General features: G+C 38.5%; 1 protein-coding gene across 1 annotated transcript in view; it reads right to left on the reverse strand.

The window, feature by feature from the left end:
- The window catches only part of ANTXR2 (ANTXR cell adhesion molecule 2), a 103955-nt gene that overhangs the window by 69450 nt on the left and 13765 nt on the right, over positions 1-20740 (reverse strand). The window contains exons 8-10 of the mRNA XM_088531655.1: positions 7256-7316; positions 5730-5825; positions 1253-1322 (exon numbers count right to left, since the gene is read on the reverse strand). Coding sequence (XP_088387781.1) covers positions 1253-1322; positions 5730-5825; positions 7256-7316 — 227 coding nt within the window. The remainder of the gene's footprint in view (positions 1-1252; positions 1323-5729; positions 5826-7255; positions 7317-20740) is intronic.

Raw genomic sequence — 20740 nt, forward strand, 5'->3', positions numbered from 1 at the left:
ATGAAAATAACAGAATTAGACTCATCCCCTCCCTCTGCTCTCCAGCGTAACTCTCCTCCACGCTTGTTTTTCCTGCACTGCCATAAAACAGTGCTCACTCCCCAGAGAAGAGCTCTGTGATGTCAGGCTGTAGCTGCTGCTCATCTGCAATGATTCACCCTGCTCTTCCGCTGCTTTTAACTACTTACAGAGTTTTTGTTTTGCTTTCCACTACTTTCCAGCTTTTCCCCTCACAGTTACTATTTAACATACAAAACAGATGTGCATTTGGAGTTTTGCTATCGGTCTTCTAGCAACTGTGGTTGTTGACTCTTACTTAGGAAAGTAATTCCACTCAAAAATCATCTAGGCAACGTGCTTAGTTGTTAAACTGTTAAGAACTCACAGTAAAATGACAGTGCAAATCTGCAGTGAACTGCTGTGCTTCCTAATGTATTATTATTAATATTGCATCCCAAATTACCTTTTCCCTGTTTTGCAAGTAGCTCTTCTCAAAGAAAAACAGTCTCAAAGGCTCCTCTCTCCCACAGAGCTGGTCTGACATGCAGTTTTCTGACTTTTGATTAGCTTAGGATTTCTCTTTCATGTTACTATCTCATAAATTTAAAAAATGAAATTTAAGCTGAAGTGAGCCTAAAAGCCTAGGGCATGTCTGAATTTGACAACAGGAAGGAGGAATTAGTTCTCCAAAGGCCAGAAGTAATCTGCAGCCATAGCTGGTGACACTTAGAATAAGGCCAGAGCTGCAGTTTAGCCACAGTGCTGTTATGAGATGGCTGCGGCTGTTAAATTAGTGCCTTGCTTTACCATTACACGTTGAGCGGTGATACACATCTTGACATGTAATTTTAATAATAGCTTGTAAGTGTCAGTGATAATGTAATGTGTTTAAGAAGGAGTCTAAAGATGATCCAGAAGCAAGCGTATTAAGCCCTGTTAAAACATAGCTAATCTGCATAAAAGTTATGACAAGCCAGACCTTTTCAGTGTTTAATAAACTGGCTGGATATTCATTTTTAAGGCACTGTCCAAATTGGTTTGGTCACAGATGACTATCTAGAAACCATTCCAGAACTGGGAAATACATGATGGAAATAACACAATAATGAGAGAAAAACCAACCAAACAAACAAAGCTGCTCTCCATAAAAACAACAAAAATTGCCTCTAGCCAAAACCCTACATGATTAGTGTCCGCCAAAATGGGTCCAATTCTATCAAAACACAGTATAAGATTTACTTTAAGTACTTACTGGCCACTTTTATATAGGATTGGTGCAGGACAGAGCAAAAACTCTGGTTCCACCTTTTTTGGTTTTTCATCTGAAAAACAAATTGCATGTGTTTAATAAATCGTTCTTCTTAGATGAGAAGACGTGTGAACACTCTATAATGTCCTTCCCCTTTTTTACAGCATGCTGGCTATTGGCTTGGCAATGGCCTGCACTTGCAAGTAAGGAAGAGCTTTAAGTCAGGAGAGGAAAAAAACATCAAGCTATACTTTCCCAAGGGAACATGAGAGCCAACAGTATGCAATATGCATTCACAGTACACTGATTACTTAAATTTACACGTTTTTAGGTCCAAGAGTGATGTTTTCCTAGAATCAAGGCCTTTCTAAGAACACTGGGAACATTATTAGGTAACTCCTAATATTTGCAAGGTGAAGGTTTGCTTTTTGTTAGATCCATTCCCCCACATTGCCTTTAGATTGTGATGTGATTCTGGGTTTGATTTCTCTATTATTTTCAAGCTTTAGGGTTTCTCAATACTTGTAGCTCTCAGCTGCCTATAAGGTAACTACCTGTAGATCATGTCCAGCAAAGTATGCTTTCCTTTTCTGCAACTGCAAAAAGTAAAGAAGGTAAAAGTCTTCTGCACTGGCTGACAAAAGGCAGCAGTAGTTCTTCACTGTAACCTTTATATGAAGAGTTCTCCAGAAGGAGATAGGGTCAAACAGGACTATCACTGTCTGTACTCAGTGCATACAGGATTCGCTGAAGAAGGCTATTTTACCTGGTGTGTTTGGTAAGATGGGAAGGATTCTGCTCAGTGGGCAGGATCATCTTCTGAACTTTCCCCAGGATAGTATTGTTAATTCTGTACTAGAGCTGCACTGCAAGCATAGACTGCTTCCTGATGGGGGGGTGGATAAATGATCTGCAAGACAAACTCAGAGGTGGCTCTATCCTGCATTTAGGAGGTGGGAGGGGAGAAGAAGATATACAAATAGTTCAGGAGCAGCTCAGGGAGGAGCTGTTAGCATAAATGAACCTTTCCTTTCTTATATGCTGTAATCTGCACCAACTGCTTGGCCTAGATTTGGGGCTAGTTGTGAGGTGGGGAAGAAGGATTAGCACATTGCCATATGTTTTTGTCTTTATGGTATGTTTCATAGATTATTTTTCTATCTCACGGTTACATTTGGCAGATTTCCTTTCCAGCATTTGGTAATGGTTCTTTATAAATGCTGAAAGAGAAACATGCCAAAACTATATTTTAAAACCAGAAGAAACAACAAAATGACTGTTCAAGAGGCTGATCTTAAAGTGGAGCCCAAGCTATCAGTAAGGGGAACTCAAGTAGATACATTCTCATGCAAGTGCCCTCCTGCTTTCTGCTCCAAAATGGAAAGGTTCTGCTGCTAGTAGGGGTGTGTTTGTTTTTTTTTTTTTTCATAAAAGATAATCAATATGTGGGGGAAATGTTCCTTTTCTTAGGGTCATTTTCTTCCTCCTCCTGTTGCTGGGAGAGTTGTTTCTACCTTTTTATCCATCCTAGATCTACTATTCTCCTCCAGGTCTCCTCTGAAACAAAACTGCTTGGTACACAGCGCAGAGCTCTAGAAAACGATTTAGCACACCAGGGGAAAGATCACATAAAATTTCCCTGTTTATTCCCTAAACATTTGACATAGGCCATTGCTGGAGAGAAGAACCTGGGTGGGTTGGGAAGGGCCTTTGGCAAGACACCATAAAGCAGCTTGTGTTGTTATGCTACAAAATATAATAAATACATCACCATGTCATTCCTCTCCCTTCTTATGCTTTAGCACACCCTTTTCTGAAGCCAAGAAAAGAAAAAGCAGCCCAGAGATGTAGCTGCAAATTCTCACATCAGATGCTTGCAAGAATTTGGGGGCTTCTTTCTGTCCAAGTATAGTTACTTCTACAAAGGCAACTCAGATGTCAAATATTCATATATACTCTGTTCTGGTACAAATGGCAATGCAATTGTGGAATCAGGAAAAAATCAGTTAGAAGGCACTTGGAGAGGTCATTTAAAGAAGGAAACATCTGAGCCTTTTTTGTGACATACACTGAAGCTGCTATTAAGATTTTCTAGATAACATATTGCAGCCCTTAAGCATTTTTTAGTGAAACCTGTTTTCCTAGTATCAAACATGGATCACTTGCAGAATTTTAAGCCTATTACCTCTTGTTCTCTTTGGCCAGATTTGGGGAGCCCACTTCTCATCTTCATTGTCAAAGCAGCCCATGTCAAAACATGTAACATTTACCTCTCTTTTCTGCGAATGTAATGCATCTAACCTTTATGACTTCCACCTAGTTTGCTCTGGACCTCTGCTCACCCTTGCCAGCTTCCTCTGAACTCAAGTTCCTAGGGAACACAGCCAGCCCCTAATTCTAGCAGCAGCACAATCTACCAGTCACTAAGTACTGCAGACCTATTTGGTGCATAGTGGTAGCATTGGTAAGAAGAGTGCCAAAACTGTTAATACAGTAACAACTCCCAAGAGGACAGCAGAGGTTTAAATCTGAAGTTTATGGAAAATGCCTGATCCGTCTTCTAATATTCCATAGGTTCTTGTTTCCACCATGAATTTACTGCCCTCCATCAGAATATTTTGAGCACCATCAGCATAACCATACTGATGCAAGCCTCCAAATGCTCTTGTAAACAAGGTAAGTGCTGCTGTTCTCTTCATAGAGGGATGAACAGGGGTATAGTGAACTGCTCATGATAAACAGCAAGTTAGGAGTAAAGCAGGGTTACAAGTGAAAAATCTAGATGACTTAAATATGCTCCTGAAATTCAAATTTAAGTTCTGATTATCCTGTAGTTGCGTTTTTAAGGCTTCAAATATTTGTCCAAAGTAGTATGGAATTCATTTTCTTGAGCTGGAGCTAAACTAGTCTGCTTCCCTGCTTCTCCAAGTAATGAAGGTACATCAGGGGATAATATAATGGTAAGAATTACTTTGCAGATGGCAAATTCTAACTCTATAAAGCTAATTTATGCAACAAGTGCAATTAAGCATGCTAGCTTAATATAGAAAACAAAGATGACATTTTCAATCAAGAATGAAGAGAAATTTATAAAGGTAGAGCTTATTTACACAAGTTGTCTTTATCCACAGCAACTGTGCTATTCTGTTATTCTTTCAAGCTGTTCTAGGAGATCTTTAACAGGCAGGAGAGATTGGCAACACATTCAAAGTATAAATTATATCCAGAATAGGAATAAAATGTACTGGAAACATATGCAATAGGATAGGAATTTAAGACAAGCTTATATAAAAATCAGATATTAGATAGCAAAAAACACTTCTTAAATATGTCCAATTTGGTTATTTTCCAGTCTGGCTAGTTGGCTTGCACTAAGGGATAGCGTTTAAAGCAAAAAGTTGGATGTAAATCCACTAGTTGTCCATTTAAGTTTCTGAATATTAAAAAGGGCAGAGGTTCCCTGTGATGGCAATTTGTCCACCATCCTCACCTTCGTGCCAACTCGGGCAACATGAAAATGAAATTCTCTACTGGGAAACTCATTTAATCGGGTATCTGACCTGGCAGGAAGGAAAAAAAGTTTGGATTCTCTCTCTACAACTATTACTGTTTTCCTCTCCGACGTCTGCAGTCTTCTATTGGGAAAAAATTCCCAGTGAACAGAAGATCTAAGGATTGTAATATCCATCCAAGAATGAGTGTTCATTAAAAAAAAAAAAATCTGTAAAGTACACTTTTTTCTCTAGGAAACAATTAAATCTACAAAGGAAGTTTCATTTTTTTCTAAAACTAAGTTCTTATCTATGGGTAAAAAATCAGGGAACTGTAGCCCAGTTAGAGACACTTCTCCTGGAGGGAAATGCTTTTTGAAATACTGGGCTGATGAACAAGCTCAACATATGAGCAGAAGATAGTACCAATTGCTCTGATTTGGCTTTATTCTTTCTACACTGTAGTAGAAGCCTACAAGAGTGGACTCCCTGTCGTGGAAGGGCATTCACAACTTCAAGTGCCTGAAACCAGCAGCGCAAGGGCTCTGCATCTGCTATACAAAACCGGATGGACAGAGATGCTTCAAGATAAGTGCGTGTTGGAAAGTTGGCCTTTTGAAAGAAGATCCATGTCTTGGCCCAAGTCTCCCTATGGCATGGAGACACTTGGTTAGTGCGCTTTGCGGTCGTGCTTTCTCATACACAAACACCTGTTCATTGTAGGGCAAGAAAGCACTTCACACAGGCAGCAGTGCAGCTACACATCAGTCCTAGTTTACGGCTAATGGCCACTAGCAGCAAAATGAAACCCCTGAATAAGATGAAAAAGCATTCTCCTTACTACATTACTAAACCTCAGAGCTTATATATTTCTTTTTTCCATGCTTTTCTCTTTAGATTTTAATTAAATGAGGTAAGCAGAAGGGAAGGGGAAAAAAGTGCTTATGAGGAAATATCAAGGCAGTTTTGTCTCAAGTTTAAATACTTACTGATGGTGGTTCCATTCACATGATAGGTACAAGTAATACCATCAAGTCTCCTGGCAAGAGTTAAGCCACTTCCTCTAAGAACAACTTGGAATTCCTCTGAAGAGAAAAAAAAAAAACAACCCCCCACCGCATCATCAATCTTTAGTACTTGGTAATAAGGACTAAATGCAGACAAGGAGAATATAAATTTAGCCATCAATAACTCAGCCACAACATAGTCGCTCTTCAGACAGTCTTGTGACAACTTTTTAAGCTGTCGTAGTATCTGACTCTTCAGTCAGATCACCGAAGGGGGGAAAAAAAGTGTTGCTCCCAGCTACCTTGTTGGAGGAAGTCTATTCTGACTAGCAACTAGAGCTGAGCAAATAAAAGTCCTTGGGGATTAGCTGCACAAGCAAAACTTTCTCTGATAATAAGGAATCTGGGTCTCATAAGAAGATTTCCAATACTTGGCTCAGATTCACTAAAAACTCCAGATAGAGTCTGTGTGAAGTTTTTTTTTTTTTTTTTTCCCCTCTGGAAGATGCATAAGGGCCACACTATTTGAGTTTTATGGAGAAATGAAAAGCGATTGTTTACAAAGTCACTGGTTTAATTGAAATGATCTATGTCTTGACAGAAACATCAAAATAAGTAGATTTTGCAACTACCTTATTTTAATTGGTTTCAAAGTATGTGCAGATTGTGAAATCCTAGAGAGAAGACAAGCATTTGTATGTTTGTGCAGTTCTGCTTGAGAAACATATTAACACTTGCAGCCCAAAAATGCAGATCTCTGCTTTCAGGCTCATGTTAAAATAAGCGCTTTGCTTCTTGCACTACAGATTCAGGGCACTATGTAAATCATTATGTGTTTATGTAAATGTACATAATAAGGCTTCCCAGATTTTAACTCAGTGGCCATAGATAAAATTGTATGAGAGGATCTCAGAGTAACTATCCTTGTTTTGAATGCAAGCACAAGTTTTTTAGACTTTCCAATCTCTTTGTGAAGGAAAGTGGCATCTTACAATTCCAGTTTCCTTTGATCACTTCCATAAGTTCTCGTTAGCTGGGAGCCCATTGTTGAGGCAATTAGACTTCATAGCCTCATTAACAAACACAAGTGCCAGATAAGGAAGTAGTTTTAGGACAGATTCAAACCTCTCGTGCCATTGAGAGACTAGAAATTTTACTTTCTGTGAGGGAGAGTTTAAGTCTTTCATTTCTCATAGGTGAAAGAACACAAACACAGGTAGTGAGGAGTACTCTTAAATCAAATGACCATGTGTGACTAATGTGACATTGGGAGGCAAGTGTCTGTCTCAAAATTATACCTGTACTAGCAATTTAAAAGAGACCCAGAAAGACAGCTCTTCTGAGGAACAAAATGAGTAGAGAAGGATCTGATCTTTTTTAGAAGATCCCTTAGTATTTTTAAAGATTCTTTTTCTTTCTTCTAGATGACCCGTAGTGTTCTTGTTTGCATAAAATTTGGAAATCAAACAGTTCTATAATTATTAATTTTTCCAGTTCTAAAAACTTACCTCCCACACAGACGCTGGATGGTTCCAAATATAAAATCTCAGTACATGATTGCTTCAAAACCTATTGCAAAGAGGGAAACAAAGAAAGAGGTTTCAGAATGCTATTCCAGTGGGGAATGTTACTTAAAAAACAATGCTTGTATCCAGAGAATGCACATGCACATCTGGTTTCATGTGCATGTGGCCAACTCAGTAGAACATTGTCTTGATCTTGTAAGAATTCTGCACTCCTGCATGGACAAATTTTCTAAGGGTTCATAAGATTTGAACTAGATTGTTAAACCTGGGATACCCTTCAAAACAATACTAATGTCTGGTTTTGGCCTTAGAATTTCTGTCTAGTTCCCTAACCTAATTTTCCATGGAACTCAACCTTAATATTTAAGCCAAAAGTTAGTCACAAGGAGTTTGATCCAAACTCCAGTCAAGCTAGAGGGAGTCTTCCAACAAACCCTGGGTCAGGCCAAGTGCAGATTATTCCAAGTGCTGGCATCCTGCCCTACGTAAAGAGCAGAAACGTACCATGCTTTTTATTGTACTGTATTCTGTGGAGTTTTCTTCACTCCTGTACCCACCAGCCTGCTTTGCTACTTCAGTAGACAGAGTCAGACAATGTTCTTCCATAAAGCAGGAATGAAATGATGTTCCTATATATGACTTGGAAATACAGAGGGTGGAACATGGGGAAGAAGAAGAAACTAGGCCCCTTCAAATGATTTGCACAGAAAAAGAAAGCCTTAGATTTTATTCCTTCTTTGAGTCAAGTTGTTCGCACATACTTGTGTTCAGGTTATCCATGGTCACACAAGCAGAACCAGAAATAGCATCAAGGTTCTCCCTGCTGGAGACAATTTCAACATTTTCTAAGGTGCTTTGCAGAAGGAAGGAATAAAGGCTATCTGGCCACTTCATTATAATCGTTCCTGCAAGCAGGAGCCCACGCTCTTCTCCCACTGGTAGGATCTCAACCTTATGTTAAGGCTTCATCTCTTCCTTGCTACTACTGTCCAGAAAGGAGATATGATCTCTTAGCAATATGTAATTCCCTTTCTAAACAACCAGGCAAGAGGAATTTTGCTGAGAGAAGGAAGTTGCCTGAAAGTAATAGAATCCAACACAGAACAATTCACACTTAGACTTCCTTCTACCTCTAAATGATAATGTTTGATTTTTCCAATAATAGCTAACGACATCTTTTGCTTAGTAAGTTTTCATAGTGCTTTTGAATAGATTTGCCTGTACTCAGTGGTGTATTCCTTAGTAGACTTTGACATATAACACAGGAATCGTTCAAGGTCTGTGCCATTGTGTTCATGTCCTACTACTGTCTCCTCCCTACTGCCATGTGCTAAACTGTGCCTGCTCCTATGCTGGTCTAAGTATAAGCACATGCAATTCCCTCTTGCTCATACTTCCTTATTCTTCTGGTTAGAAGCTGTTGTATCACACGGTCCTGTTCGCTTGCTCTATTGCTACATATCCAGACCCAGCACAAACAATATCATATCCGCCACTACAGATTCAAAACACTCTCCAGGCTCCAAGAAAATCAAAACTGCCTGTCTCATTTAAATTTTCCATAAACTTTTCAACTTGCTTCTCCACAATTCTGTGCCCAGATTCTTTGTAGTGCTTTGAATACCATTTCACAAGCTTTAAGCCGTATCTAAAAATCTAAGAGGTCTTGGACACGTGTTTGTATGAGACAGCAATGGAGATGTTTGGAAAGAATGTAGTTTTCTCAAGTTTACTGGAACTCAACCAGTTTATATTAGCTGAAGAGTTCATTGTTTCTTTCCAAAAAAGGACTTGGCTTTTGATTCCTGTTTCAATGTAAAGAGAAAAACTGTAATTTAGTTTATTTTAGAAAAAATAATAAGATAATCTTTTGTAGGGTAAATAGAGATATAAAAAAGCAGATGATTCCCACTTTACTGTAAAGTCCTTGCTCTGTTTTTCTTGCATGAACAGTCTAATTTAAGTCAATGAGTCTACAGTCTTGCTTTAAAATGAAGTATAAGTATCTCTGTTGGCAGGATCATGGCCCATCAAAATTGAATATTTTTTTTTATATTAGATTAGCCCTAGATCCACAGGAAGCAGTTTTCCAAGACCTTTCCTATCTCTATTTGCCCACTCCCTGATAAATTTGGGCTCTATTAAAAATTTGTGGGGAGAAAACAATAGCAGACGCTTTATTTCTTTCCTTTGAAAATAGTATTTTTGTTACTCAACTATACTAGTGCTTTTCTGATATTTCACTTTCAGATCCAATATAAAACAGGAACATAGCTTATTTGGACATGCTTAATTCCCTTTGGATTTAAGAATGAATTGCAAAAACAGAACAATTCCTACTGAGATAAAATGTGGTTTAAAATAACTAATCAGAATTCATTAAATAAAAAGTGATTTATAATAGAGTTCAGGTAACACTAATTTTTTTCTCCACAGCACCATGGATTTCACGTGTCTATTGCTGTAGATCATGTGCTGCTTGGGTATGATGATAAAAAGCAGCAAAACATTGTATTTTAATTCTGTCCTTAGAAATAGTTGTTTTGATACTAATCTTCCATCACTCGAAGTATTGCCATTCTCTCCTTGGCTTGAGAAAAGGCTCTTCTTCAGATATCATAAATCTCTTGGCAAGGGTGAGGATCTCAGACTGTATCATTTTCAGCAAAACTTAAATTGCTTAAAAGTGTCCAAGGGTACTGAAATTTGTTTTTCTAAGATATTTTACCTATTCCTTTTCTACTTTTCAAAAATAAAAGTTGATAATCTCTATTTAAAGAAATTGTTATTGCTAGAAGAATCTGCTATAGAAACCTGAAAATCCTTCCCTGCAGCAACAGTTCTCCTAAGAAACAGTTAGAAAAACGAAACACATGGTGAAGACACAAACAGAATCATGTGGAACCAGCCTAAAAGCATCCTGGTTGCTCTTTTACTGCTACCTTTTAGCTTTTGGTTCCTCCTCTTCTCAACACTCCCTCAAGATAACACTTAAACAATATTTACAACTGAATTTTCCATTATAGAAGATGGGAAAATTGGGAACAACACTGATGGAAAAGATCGGTTCTTATTAATTGTTCCAGGCCGTATCAGTTAGAATGATCTGGCTTACAATAAGCTAACTAGCATTCAAGTGTCATGTTGGAAAACCTGAAAATGAGGTTATTGATTCACCCCCTCCTTCTTTTCTTTATAATTTTAAAACTTGCTTTGAACCATCTTCCTATGGAAATCTGGACTGTGCTAACAGCAACATCTAAATGAAACTTTTAAGAGCTGTGATTAAATTCCCTCTTTCCCAGCTCACAACAATCAAAGAGAAGGCTTAGGCATTGCAAGGTCAGTATTTAAAAACCTACTGCCCACAAGTAAAGTTGAAATAATTACTATATAAGGCCATCTTTGAATAGGATAGTTAGATACTCTGCTGACATATAATAAATTCAAATAAGATTGTAAACTTCCTTAGCATAACAGCATGCAGGGGAGAGATTCAAAGAGCTGATGTCATCTACTTCATTTTCAGAGTTCCAGGCCAAATATAGGGCTCTGTTCTTCCAAGCTTGGAGAGGCTTTGCTTCCAGGCACTTCCCTGAGTGCTAGCTGCTCCAGAAACAAGAAATTTCCCCACAAACCAGTGTAGTAGAGAACTGCAACCTGTTAGCATGTGTTCTTCCTTCCTGTAAGCTTTAAAATAGGACTGAAAAAGACCTACAGAAGGCTTGTCGAGATCTGAGTAAGAACTATGCAATGCAGAACTGGTTGCCCTGGCTGGAAATGCACAGTGGCTTATCCCCACAGAGTGGGAAAGCTCATGAATGGCATCAAAATCACAGGTAGGGGCTTGCCATTTTAACCGTAGTTTGGAAGCATGTGCAGTGAAAGTGCAAGGAACATTTCTGTTCATCAGGATGATCAGTCTCTTGTCATGTTTAAAGGGACATTAAGTTAATGCCTCAAATGTCATCTTGCTCAGCAAGAGCAACAGCAACAAAAACAACAGGCTACAGAGGAAAAACTCATCCTGTAGTTCCCCATTTACAGAGTCTTTGTTGCATCATTGGCATATTGCAGCAGCAGACAAGCATCTTAGTAAGAAGCAGAAAAAAAAACAAAAAAAAGAGATAGTGTTTTGCTATATTTTCTATAAACACTTATTACCAAAGCTACCTCACCAACAAGCAGCATAAACACATCCTAGGCTCCTTGCTGCAGGCACAGTGCAGCAAAGCTTCTGGGGGACAGTTAGAGGCAAAAAGAGCCTTGCAGGCTTTTAGTGAAATCACATCTTACAGCCATTAACTAAATGGATACTGTATGGAGAATTGCCACAGCATTTATCAGTAATGCAAGTTAATTATTTTAGGATACTTCAGACAGCAGAGATTATCAGAATAAAGGCATCTGAGATATCCCATGGGCACTCAAAAGCAAATTCACCCATGATGTAAAATCACTAATGTACACTGGGACTGAATTTGGCTAAATAAGCTCTCCCTTTCTAAAAGGGTCACGTGTAAATCAGCTGTTGGAGTGTCCCGTACTGTCTGCCAGCCAGCCACCATATTCCGTGGCTGCACGTTTAAAGCATATGGAATGTTTTGTTGAATATGGTGGGATGAGATCTTGGCTTAAGCACAAGAAAGTGAAAGACCTGCCTTGTTGGATCAAAGCTTTGATGTCCCCCATGCCAAGTTAGCTTGAGCTTCCATCCACAACAGTTTGTTATATCTGGGCCACACACGGCTTTCAGAGGCTTTGTCTTTTCAAGGAGTTTCTACGTGCTCCACTGTCACTAGCAAACCCTGGTTACTGGTTCATTAATGACACTTAAGTGCACAGCATTCAGAACTAGAGCAGTTTAGCTTTTCAGGTAGCCAACTGGCATTCACTTCAAGTGCCATATTTTGTGATTATCCTTACATTCATCTGTTAAGCTATTTCAGAGATTTATGGGACACAGACTGTTTTGTGTTCAACGGTAGTCTAATCTTCTTCAGGTAAAAAACCACAAACATAGGTTTTTTGTTTGTTTATTTATTTATTTATTTTTTTAAGAAAGCCCAGCCACTATGTCAGCCCTTGTGCTTGGCACAAACTTTAAGTCTAATTAATTTGTTTCTGAGCAACTTGGTTGTTAATCAGTACTTAGTCTGTGTCTGTGACATGGATTTCTGTGTGCTTCCTGCTAGAAGGTTCCTGCAGGCTCACATAAACTTCAAAATTCACTTCATAAATAAGCAAAGCAGTTCAGAATTTATGTCATTAATGAGATATTTAATTCCATTATTAGAGATGTTTTACTAAAATGTTGTCAGTTTCTGACCTGTAGGTGTCTGAATTGAAAAACAGAATCATGTTTTGTTAAAATTATTTAAGCTGCAAAAACAATACACCTACACAAATAATTACATTAGCATAGAAAAAGCAGATGTCCTTGCAATAAATTACAAAAAAGGCGGCTAAACAGCAAGATGAAATAAGGCTCGTCAGTGCTTATAGTCTTTGCAAATTCCACCTCTTCGATTAATCTAGCCCTGTTAGAGATCTTGCCCCTGCTTTATACCAACACTTCTTCCTTTAAATAACTTGCCCTCTGCATTTTCCAATATCGCTTTAACTTGTCACATCTAGGGCTCAGGTCTGCTTTGACTCACTTTACATTCTTCCTACTGCCTCTTAAAAGTCCTTAGACTTTAAACAGTAAAATAGTACTGCTCTTGCAGCTTTGTAAGTATTCTGACTAACAACATATACCCAGAACATACTGTGAAACAGAGCTGCTCTCTGCGGTACAGTATTAGACACAGGCTAAAACAGCAACTTTCCCTTCTAGTGCTTCCATGTAGTTCATGTTTCAAGATCATGCAGTAGTAACAAGCCATGAGCAGCCTGATGTGCAATGATAATTACACAGCACATTGATAATTTTGAACAAAGGATTTCTAGGATCACTAGTGGCCTTTAATCCCCAGTTCTCCTTTAAACACGAGGCCGTTCTCAGATCAGGCTAGCTTGACTCTTCACAGAGGAAGGCCATACGGTTCTGTTAACAAAACTATGTTTAGCAAGTGAGATGCATTTGTTATCTTATAGTATTTCCAGAACCACTTTTTTAACAAAAATGTTCAGCTGTTGAAAGTAACCTTTTTTGCTATGCTTTTGTATGGCAAACTATAAGAAATATCCACTGACTGCAACATAATCTCTTTCACAGTCACTGTGCTAAAATGTATGTACAGCAGGATTAACTCCTGCTCATTGCACTCAGAGCTCAAGAGCCTCGAGCGCTGCCTGTTTGTTCATGCTCTGCCAGCAGGTCATGTGTACCCTCACTGCAAAATGTGTCCTGCATGGTTAAGAAACACAACAACATAAAAATGCTAATTTACCAGCAAACTCAAAACAGCAGTTTTTCTAAGATCTCAACCCACTTTCTTTCCTCTCTCCCCTCCAAATGTGGAGTTCATCATTTTCGCTAGGAATGCTATAAACACAAAACCTTGCGAGCAAACTATAAGGAAAGTTGATCTAGGAACCATGACGAACCGTAAACAAAACTAAAATCAAAGAAACCATGTTCACAGTTTGACATGCAAGAGAAGATGTGCTTTCCCTGACATACAAAGCACATTTCTCAGTTAACAGTGACACATCTACACCAGGAAGAGCTGCATTTCCCTCAGATCCCTCCTCAAGCAAGATAATACTGGTAGAGAGATGCTATTCAGCCCACCTACAACCCCTGCAATTGTTGCTGCAGAGTATGGATATTTAAATGTAATGTACAAAAAGAAGAGGGACAGGAAAGGAAAGGAAGATGGCACACACTTCAGCTGACTTGCAAATAGTATCTGAAAGGGACAACGATGGCAACACAGCACTAAAAATCAGCCTTAGCATCACTAATGTCAGCTGGAGCAGTGCATTCCTGATTAGGGATTGCATACACCTTTGGCCTGCAGTTGAGTGCTAATCAGGGAACAGCACACACCTATACAAGGGCTGCTTGAGCAGTAGCTATGTAAGTGGCTGGCGGGGGGCAAAGCCCTCTGAGTGCAAAAGCAGCAAGCATATGGGTACTAGTAGCAGTAACTGAAAAGGAACACAGAAATACTGTTTCAGGCTGTGCACAACTGCCTAGCGCTGTGGAATGATACTGTTGAGGTAATCTTTCTGCTGATAAGTTAATATCTTCTGGAGCTTTGGCCCAGCTTGGAGCTGTAAGACTCCTCAGAAGAATTCCTAATGAAAACAGCATTTTACTAGCGTGTGGGTTAGTTGTTTCCAGCCAGGCTGGGCTTGTAGCATGTCTGGTTAGCGTGAGTCAACCCAAACCAACTGAAGATGAATTTACATAAGTGCTTATTTGAGTGCCTTTAAGAACTTTTGCTTCATTAGTTCTGATTGGCTCAATTAAGACTGGGTTTGCCACATGTTTCCATGTGCCTGTTTTTTTTTTTTCTTTTTTTCTTTTTTTCTTTTTTTCTTTCTTTCTCTGTGAGTCACTGAAACTCTTATTGGCAACTTGATTTTTTTTCCCCCTTTGCTGAACTTCAACTTTGTTTCCACTCTTCTTGAGGCAGGAAAAGTAAAATGAAACTTAGGCAGACAGTGTTTAGGTGGAGCACTGGTCTACTTTGTCTCACCTTTTCTTCTGGAGGTTGAATTATTCACTGACTATAGATCAGTATTTTTTTATACAGAGTTGAGAAAATCTTGCAGTATGTGAAACGAGCATAAGTAAAGGCAGGATGGGGGCACACTTCTCTATGTATTTCTTGCCTGGAGAAGATTAAACACCCTTGAATGTAAAACAGTCTGTGACCTTTAAACCTCTCAAATAGCTTGACAGACAAAGGTGAGCAATAATTGCTCTTTTACAGGTTTCTGCTTTCTTAAACTGAGTGGGAATTGAGCATTTTTATAACGTGGTCAAGTTAGGCTTCAAAAACAAAGATCTGGAGTAGCTTACAAAGGTAAATGAATATAAATGGATCCCTTGACCTAACTGATTATATTATGGTAACCTTTCCTACCCTCAGAATCTGTAGTCAGAGGTACCCTCTTTAAGTTGTATAGAGTATCTTACTCACTAGATTCCCTTCTCCTTAAAGCAGCTAACAGTTAAATTCCTAAACTCAATTGCTTGCTCCCAACGCAGCATCTTACATTGTTTCAGAGAGGGTGGGTCCATAAAAAAATAATTACATGCATGATAAAATTGCATATATTCCCTGTGGGACAGGCCTGCATCAAGTGCCTTTACTGTATTAAAGCAAGACTTAGCATTTACCACTTGTTTTGTGCAAATCTATGAAAAAAGCAATGAGCCAATAGGACCACCTCACACTGCAGGGAAGATGTTCAATTCAAGATAACTTGGAATTAAGCAACCGCTTTCATATGAAACACAATTTGGACGATGCTCTCCAGCAAGGCTGTGTCAAGCTGACTGCAGCAGTTACATGCAAAATGGGATCTATTTTTAAGCGCTGCCAAACATCTGTGCTCTCAGCTACAACTCGCTCTCAATTTCAGTCTACTTCCTGACATTGCTCAGCCTGGTCCTCGACAAAGAGCAACAGGAAAGGGGGGAAGTGACTATCCTGTCCCCTCTGTAAATGGAAAAAAAAAAAATCCATGAGACATATGGTCTTGCATAAAATAACCATCGAAGAGAAGCCTGGTGCACTGTCAGGTTAGTGAGAATATTCTAATTATACAATGTCTAAGCATTTGCAGTCACTGAGTAAAACAAATGTGGATGACAAAACTTTGGGTCACGAGATGTGTATTTTAACAGCATTGGAACCTTTACCCTGAAATTACTAAAAACAACTCTAAATCCATTACTTATCAAATAATGTAAATAAGGATCAAGATGAACTGTTACTTTCCATAACAAGAAAAAAACTTGGGGTTTTTTTTGTTTGGTTAGTTTTTTAATTTTTATTTGTAAGGAAAATCTGGCTCGGAAGAACTTATCGCTAAGGAAACACTAAATAGATTTCAGCTGGACTTGTGAACGCTTCATTTTAAGGGAGTTTACAGTATCACTTATGTAACAGAACTGATAGCCATGCAGGGATAGCTGACAAGTCAAATCCAAATCATGAGACACATGCATGCACAGAAAAATGGGAACCATGTCAGTTATGTTGCTGGCTTATCAAGCTCTTGGTTTTCCTGGAGAACATTATATGGTTTGTAATATGTCAGAGAATGTCAAATTAAGGGCTGTACAACAGTGAAGGGTAGAGCAGAAAGCATTCTATTCCAGGCCATTGAGTCTCTTTAACAACTACATGTAGTAATTCCCAAAGCTATCTACTCAGTCTCAATCACATGGAAAACATGGCACAACATTAGTTCTGAACCTTGCACCAAGTGCAGCTTAAATATTAGACCATCGAAGTGGATTAAAGATGACTGATTTAAGCAGAATAATTCTTTTAATGATAACTTGTTGCACTTCTCCTTCCCCCAGCTCTTTAAATGTTTAATAGTTTGCTTCCTGGATTCCCAGTACACAAACTGAGCATATTTTCTTCCTACAGGAAATGATCCAATTAAGTTTATGTATAATTGATAATCAACTGTTTAAGCTGATTCTGCTCTTGAAAAATCTCAACAGCATGCAGTCAGTTTACTGACCCTTCTTCCCTCATCTCCATTTGAGGAATATCATTTAGAGAAGGAGGAAAAAGAGGGGGCAGTCTCTGTGTGCCATAAGCAAGGTGGACCTGGGAGGATTTTCACCTCTAGTGAGCAGAGCTGGCTCAGGGCAGAAGCATCAAAATATTCCAGTCCCTACTTATTACTGGGTAAGCAAATTGCTCCCCACTTGACCACTGTAACATGCACTTTTGACCCAAGTGGCTCAGCCCACACTAACAGCACTAACTCAGTTTAAGAGCTACTGGAGATTTACCATGATCTCTGTCATTGGCACATTAAACCAGTGCAGCCCTACACTTCCCACTTCCAGTATAATAACGTTGCCTTACAGCAGGTGACTATGGGAGATGCAGATTGACTCTTGGAGCTTAACAATGCATGATCATGCCATCCCAAAAGGCAGATCAAAGGAATCCTGCTAACATCGTATCTAGTCCAGAAGGAGTCAGAGATTGATGACAAGAGGCTGGAGCATGTTCTTGTAACTGAATACAATGAATTCTACAAACAAAAAAAATGAAATTGTTCTTAAAGTGAAACAAATCTTGACCAAGCTCACCATAACTGCTTACCGTTCACCCTGCCTTGCAAGAAGACTCACTATCCAACATGAGCCACTTGACATAGACCATAGGACACTTGGGAACAGGCCTGCTCATCGCTGACAGTGCCTAGTCTGGCATGCAAAGATGTTGTGTGTGCTGCTGACACATCCATTTTAGATAATTGTTCACTTCGGGCCCTACAGACTGGCTTTCATCAATCTGTGTAATTTAATGGCTGGAATGTCTTGTTAAATGCACAGAAATTGATACAAGAACCATGTAACTGGAGGAAAAAAAATCTAAGTATTAAATAGACAAACTGTTATTCAAGTGACTGAATTCTAGAGAGACTTCTAACTGCTCTTACAATTGGAGCACACTCTGCCTATTGCCAACAAATTTTACTGGAAAGAATTTTATAATTGCGCAGTAGGATTTTTATAGCAGTACTTGCTTATGCTAGCTTAGCAAAAGTCTGTCACCGCCTGTTAGGAACCCAGTTTTTAAAGGGCCACAGGTGCACCATGTCTTTATTGTTCCTAAGTATGCCCATTTTAAGGTCCTAATAATTCCACTTCATGAAGAGCACTGATGCTCTACAGTGATGCAGCCTCTGCCTCAGGTTGCCCTTTAAACAAGAGGTGGATGCACAAGCAGCCACTGAGGAATTTATTCATGTGGGGTAAGGTACTATGCAACAACTTAGATAGGTATGTGAGATTTTTGTTTGTTTGTAGCTAAGTACTTCCTTTTAAGTTCTACAATCATCATGTTCCTGTCATTCTTATCTAGTAAATTTTTAGAGGGGGTTAAGTACAAAATATATTTTAGTTTCCTGTATTATGTGCTGCCAACGCATTTCAGTATAAAAATGGGTTTAAGTCTACTTACAGCTGTCGCATACTCTAACAGAGCTACTCAAGTGAGCTCCATTACTGTAACTTTTAAAGGCACAAGCCTCATCCAATTCTGCCCACAGAACGACAAGACAACTTGTTCACTTAAAAGCAGAGGGAAGCAGAGATCTTTTACTGTTTTTTGCTTTTCACAGTGTGGCACATACAAGCACTTTAGACGTGCTGATCTGTGCAAAACACATGCATAGGAATAAGCAACAGAAGCAAGGAAAATATGAAAAAAAAATCTGTGATTTCAAATGCAATCAATCAGGTGATGTTCTAATAATATAAATGATAAAATTTCAAATGGCTCTTTATCACATCTAAAAAGCATCTTAATTTACCATAAAGCATATATAGCGGGGAGGGAGAAAAGAATGCATTTAACTTTCTTACTGTCACACGGTGATATAAATTGTGCACTCCCAAACCCTTTCAGTTCACACTGCCATGGTTCACTCGTGAGGCCATACTCCATGTAATTATCAGCCAAAATGAATCAGTAAACTGTTCCTGATAGAATAATATCTTGCCTTCAGCATTTTTCTTGTAAGCTCTAGACTTTCTACTTAGATTTATTTACTCTGACAGTGCTGTTCAGTCACTATTTAGTGCAGTTAGGTATTAGCAATGCAGAAGAGCTGAAAACTTAGAAAAACAGTTTGCTTTACACAGAAGTCTGGGCACAGTTTTTTAAACATTAGTTGATACTATTCAAAAGAAACACAGCGTGTCATGGAGGTCAAGCCCTTACTAATTTGACTAACTAACTTCCCTTGGATTTCCATCCCAAGTAAGAAGAAGCTTTCCAGATCTGAGCTAGTTTTTTTTCTAAATGCTCATCTCGAGTTCTCTTGAACATGAATTCACAGCTATCACTAAACGTGCTTTGTATATGTGGCCAAAGAATTCTAATAACTGTTTATATCTCAAACACCTGCAGGTGCACACAGACTTTCTGGGATAGTTTATTGCTTTCCTCCATCAACAAAAGATTAACTGCTCAATTCTCTTGAAATGCACTACATGTGACAGCCCAAAAGTTTCACAGCTAAGAGTCCATTGAAACAAATACAGTAGACATTACAAACAAATCATTCCTGCTCAATAGTTTTGTAGTTTTGCTTAAGTGCTTTAATTGAAGGTTTTAGAAACAGTGTATTTTTAATTAAGTATATTCAGTGTCAATGGAGAATTTCACAACTGCTCCTTTGAACATAATTTGAGCACTACTTCAGTATATTTGTGATGTAGGTATTTAGTTTTCATCTATTTTGAAATTATTTTTCCCTCTTGGGACACAGTGTCTCTTTAAGCCTCTATTATCTAGCTAACTTTAAACCATAAGGATTTATAATTGCAGATAAATGGAAAATAAGCTATTTGGTGTTTGATTAAATCTTTCTTACCAACTTCATAATGAAATGAGAATGAATAATCATTTAGAATATTGAGTTAAAAGTGAGTTTCAGTGTATCAGTCAAACACATTAATATAGCCACCATATGCACATTTAAAAAAAAATAAAATCACCTATGGATACCTCCATCTATGTCCAATAGTAAAACAAGGATTCTGACAGTGTCTCATTGCCCTACATCTTTCAACACATAGAGCTAACATATTTTTGGGGTTTTTTTTTGTTTGTTTGTTTTTTCTGGAAGAGACAGGAGGACCTCAAAAGCCTCGGCAGCTAGACAAAACTCCAGTTAGATGAAATGATTTTCAGGAAGCTGGAAATGGTGCTCAAAGATCCAAAAGCCCCAGGACCATTAAATCAGTAGCTCTACTTGTTTTAATTTGATTATTTATCCCAACTAAAGAAACTGATGCGGGTAAGACTGAAATCAGCTGATGCCTGTGATAGAAAATCTTAAGTTCTGACCTATCAGAAAGGCATGACTGCAGTCTTACCTCCATTTTCTTGTGCTTGACATTACCTTACTCATGCTCTTTTGTTTATCAGCGAAAATATTTTGCATGGGCTGAATAGTCTTATCACGTAGTCTTTTTAAGGACAGGGATACAGAATAAGCTGAGTGTTGAAATGCCTCTTCAAACTGCAGTCTGCTAAATAAAACCCTAAACAGCTCAGCCACAACTTATAGGAGCAGTTCATATGTAAAAGCTCAAGAATGGTTCCCTTTAAATGTGCTTTTTCTATGCAATTTCTGTCAGCAAAGTAGGCTTGTTTTCTCCCTGCCAGAGCTAAACTTCTCTTTTAAAAACAAAATTGATACCATTATGTACATTTCTGATTTCTATACAGCTGTGATAAGCACAAATTTTGGTTTTTATTGGATAAGATTTTCACAAGCACCAAAAGAACTTAGAGTGGG

This window comes from Tinamus guttatus, unplaced genomic scaffold, assembly GCF_059628265.1.
Source record: "Tinamus guttatus ecotype Peru unplaced genomic scaffold, ASM5962826v1 Tinamus_guttatus_pri_ptg000423l, whole genome shotgun sequence".
Lineage (NCBI taxonomy): Eukaryota > Metazoa > Chordata > Aves > Tinamiformes > Tinamidae > Tinamus > Tinamus guttatus.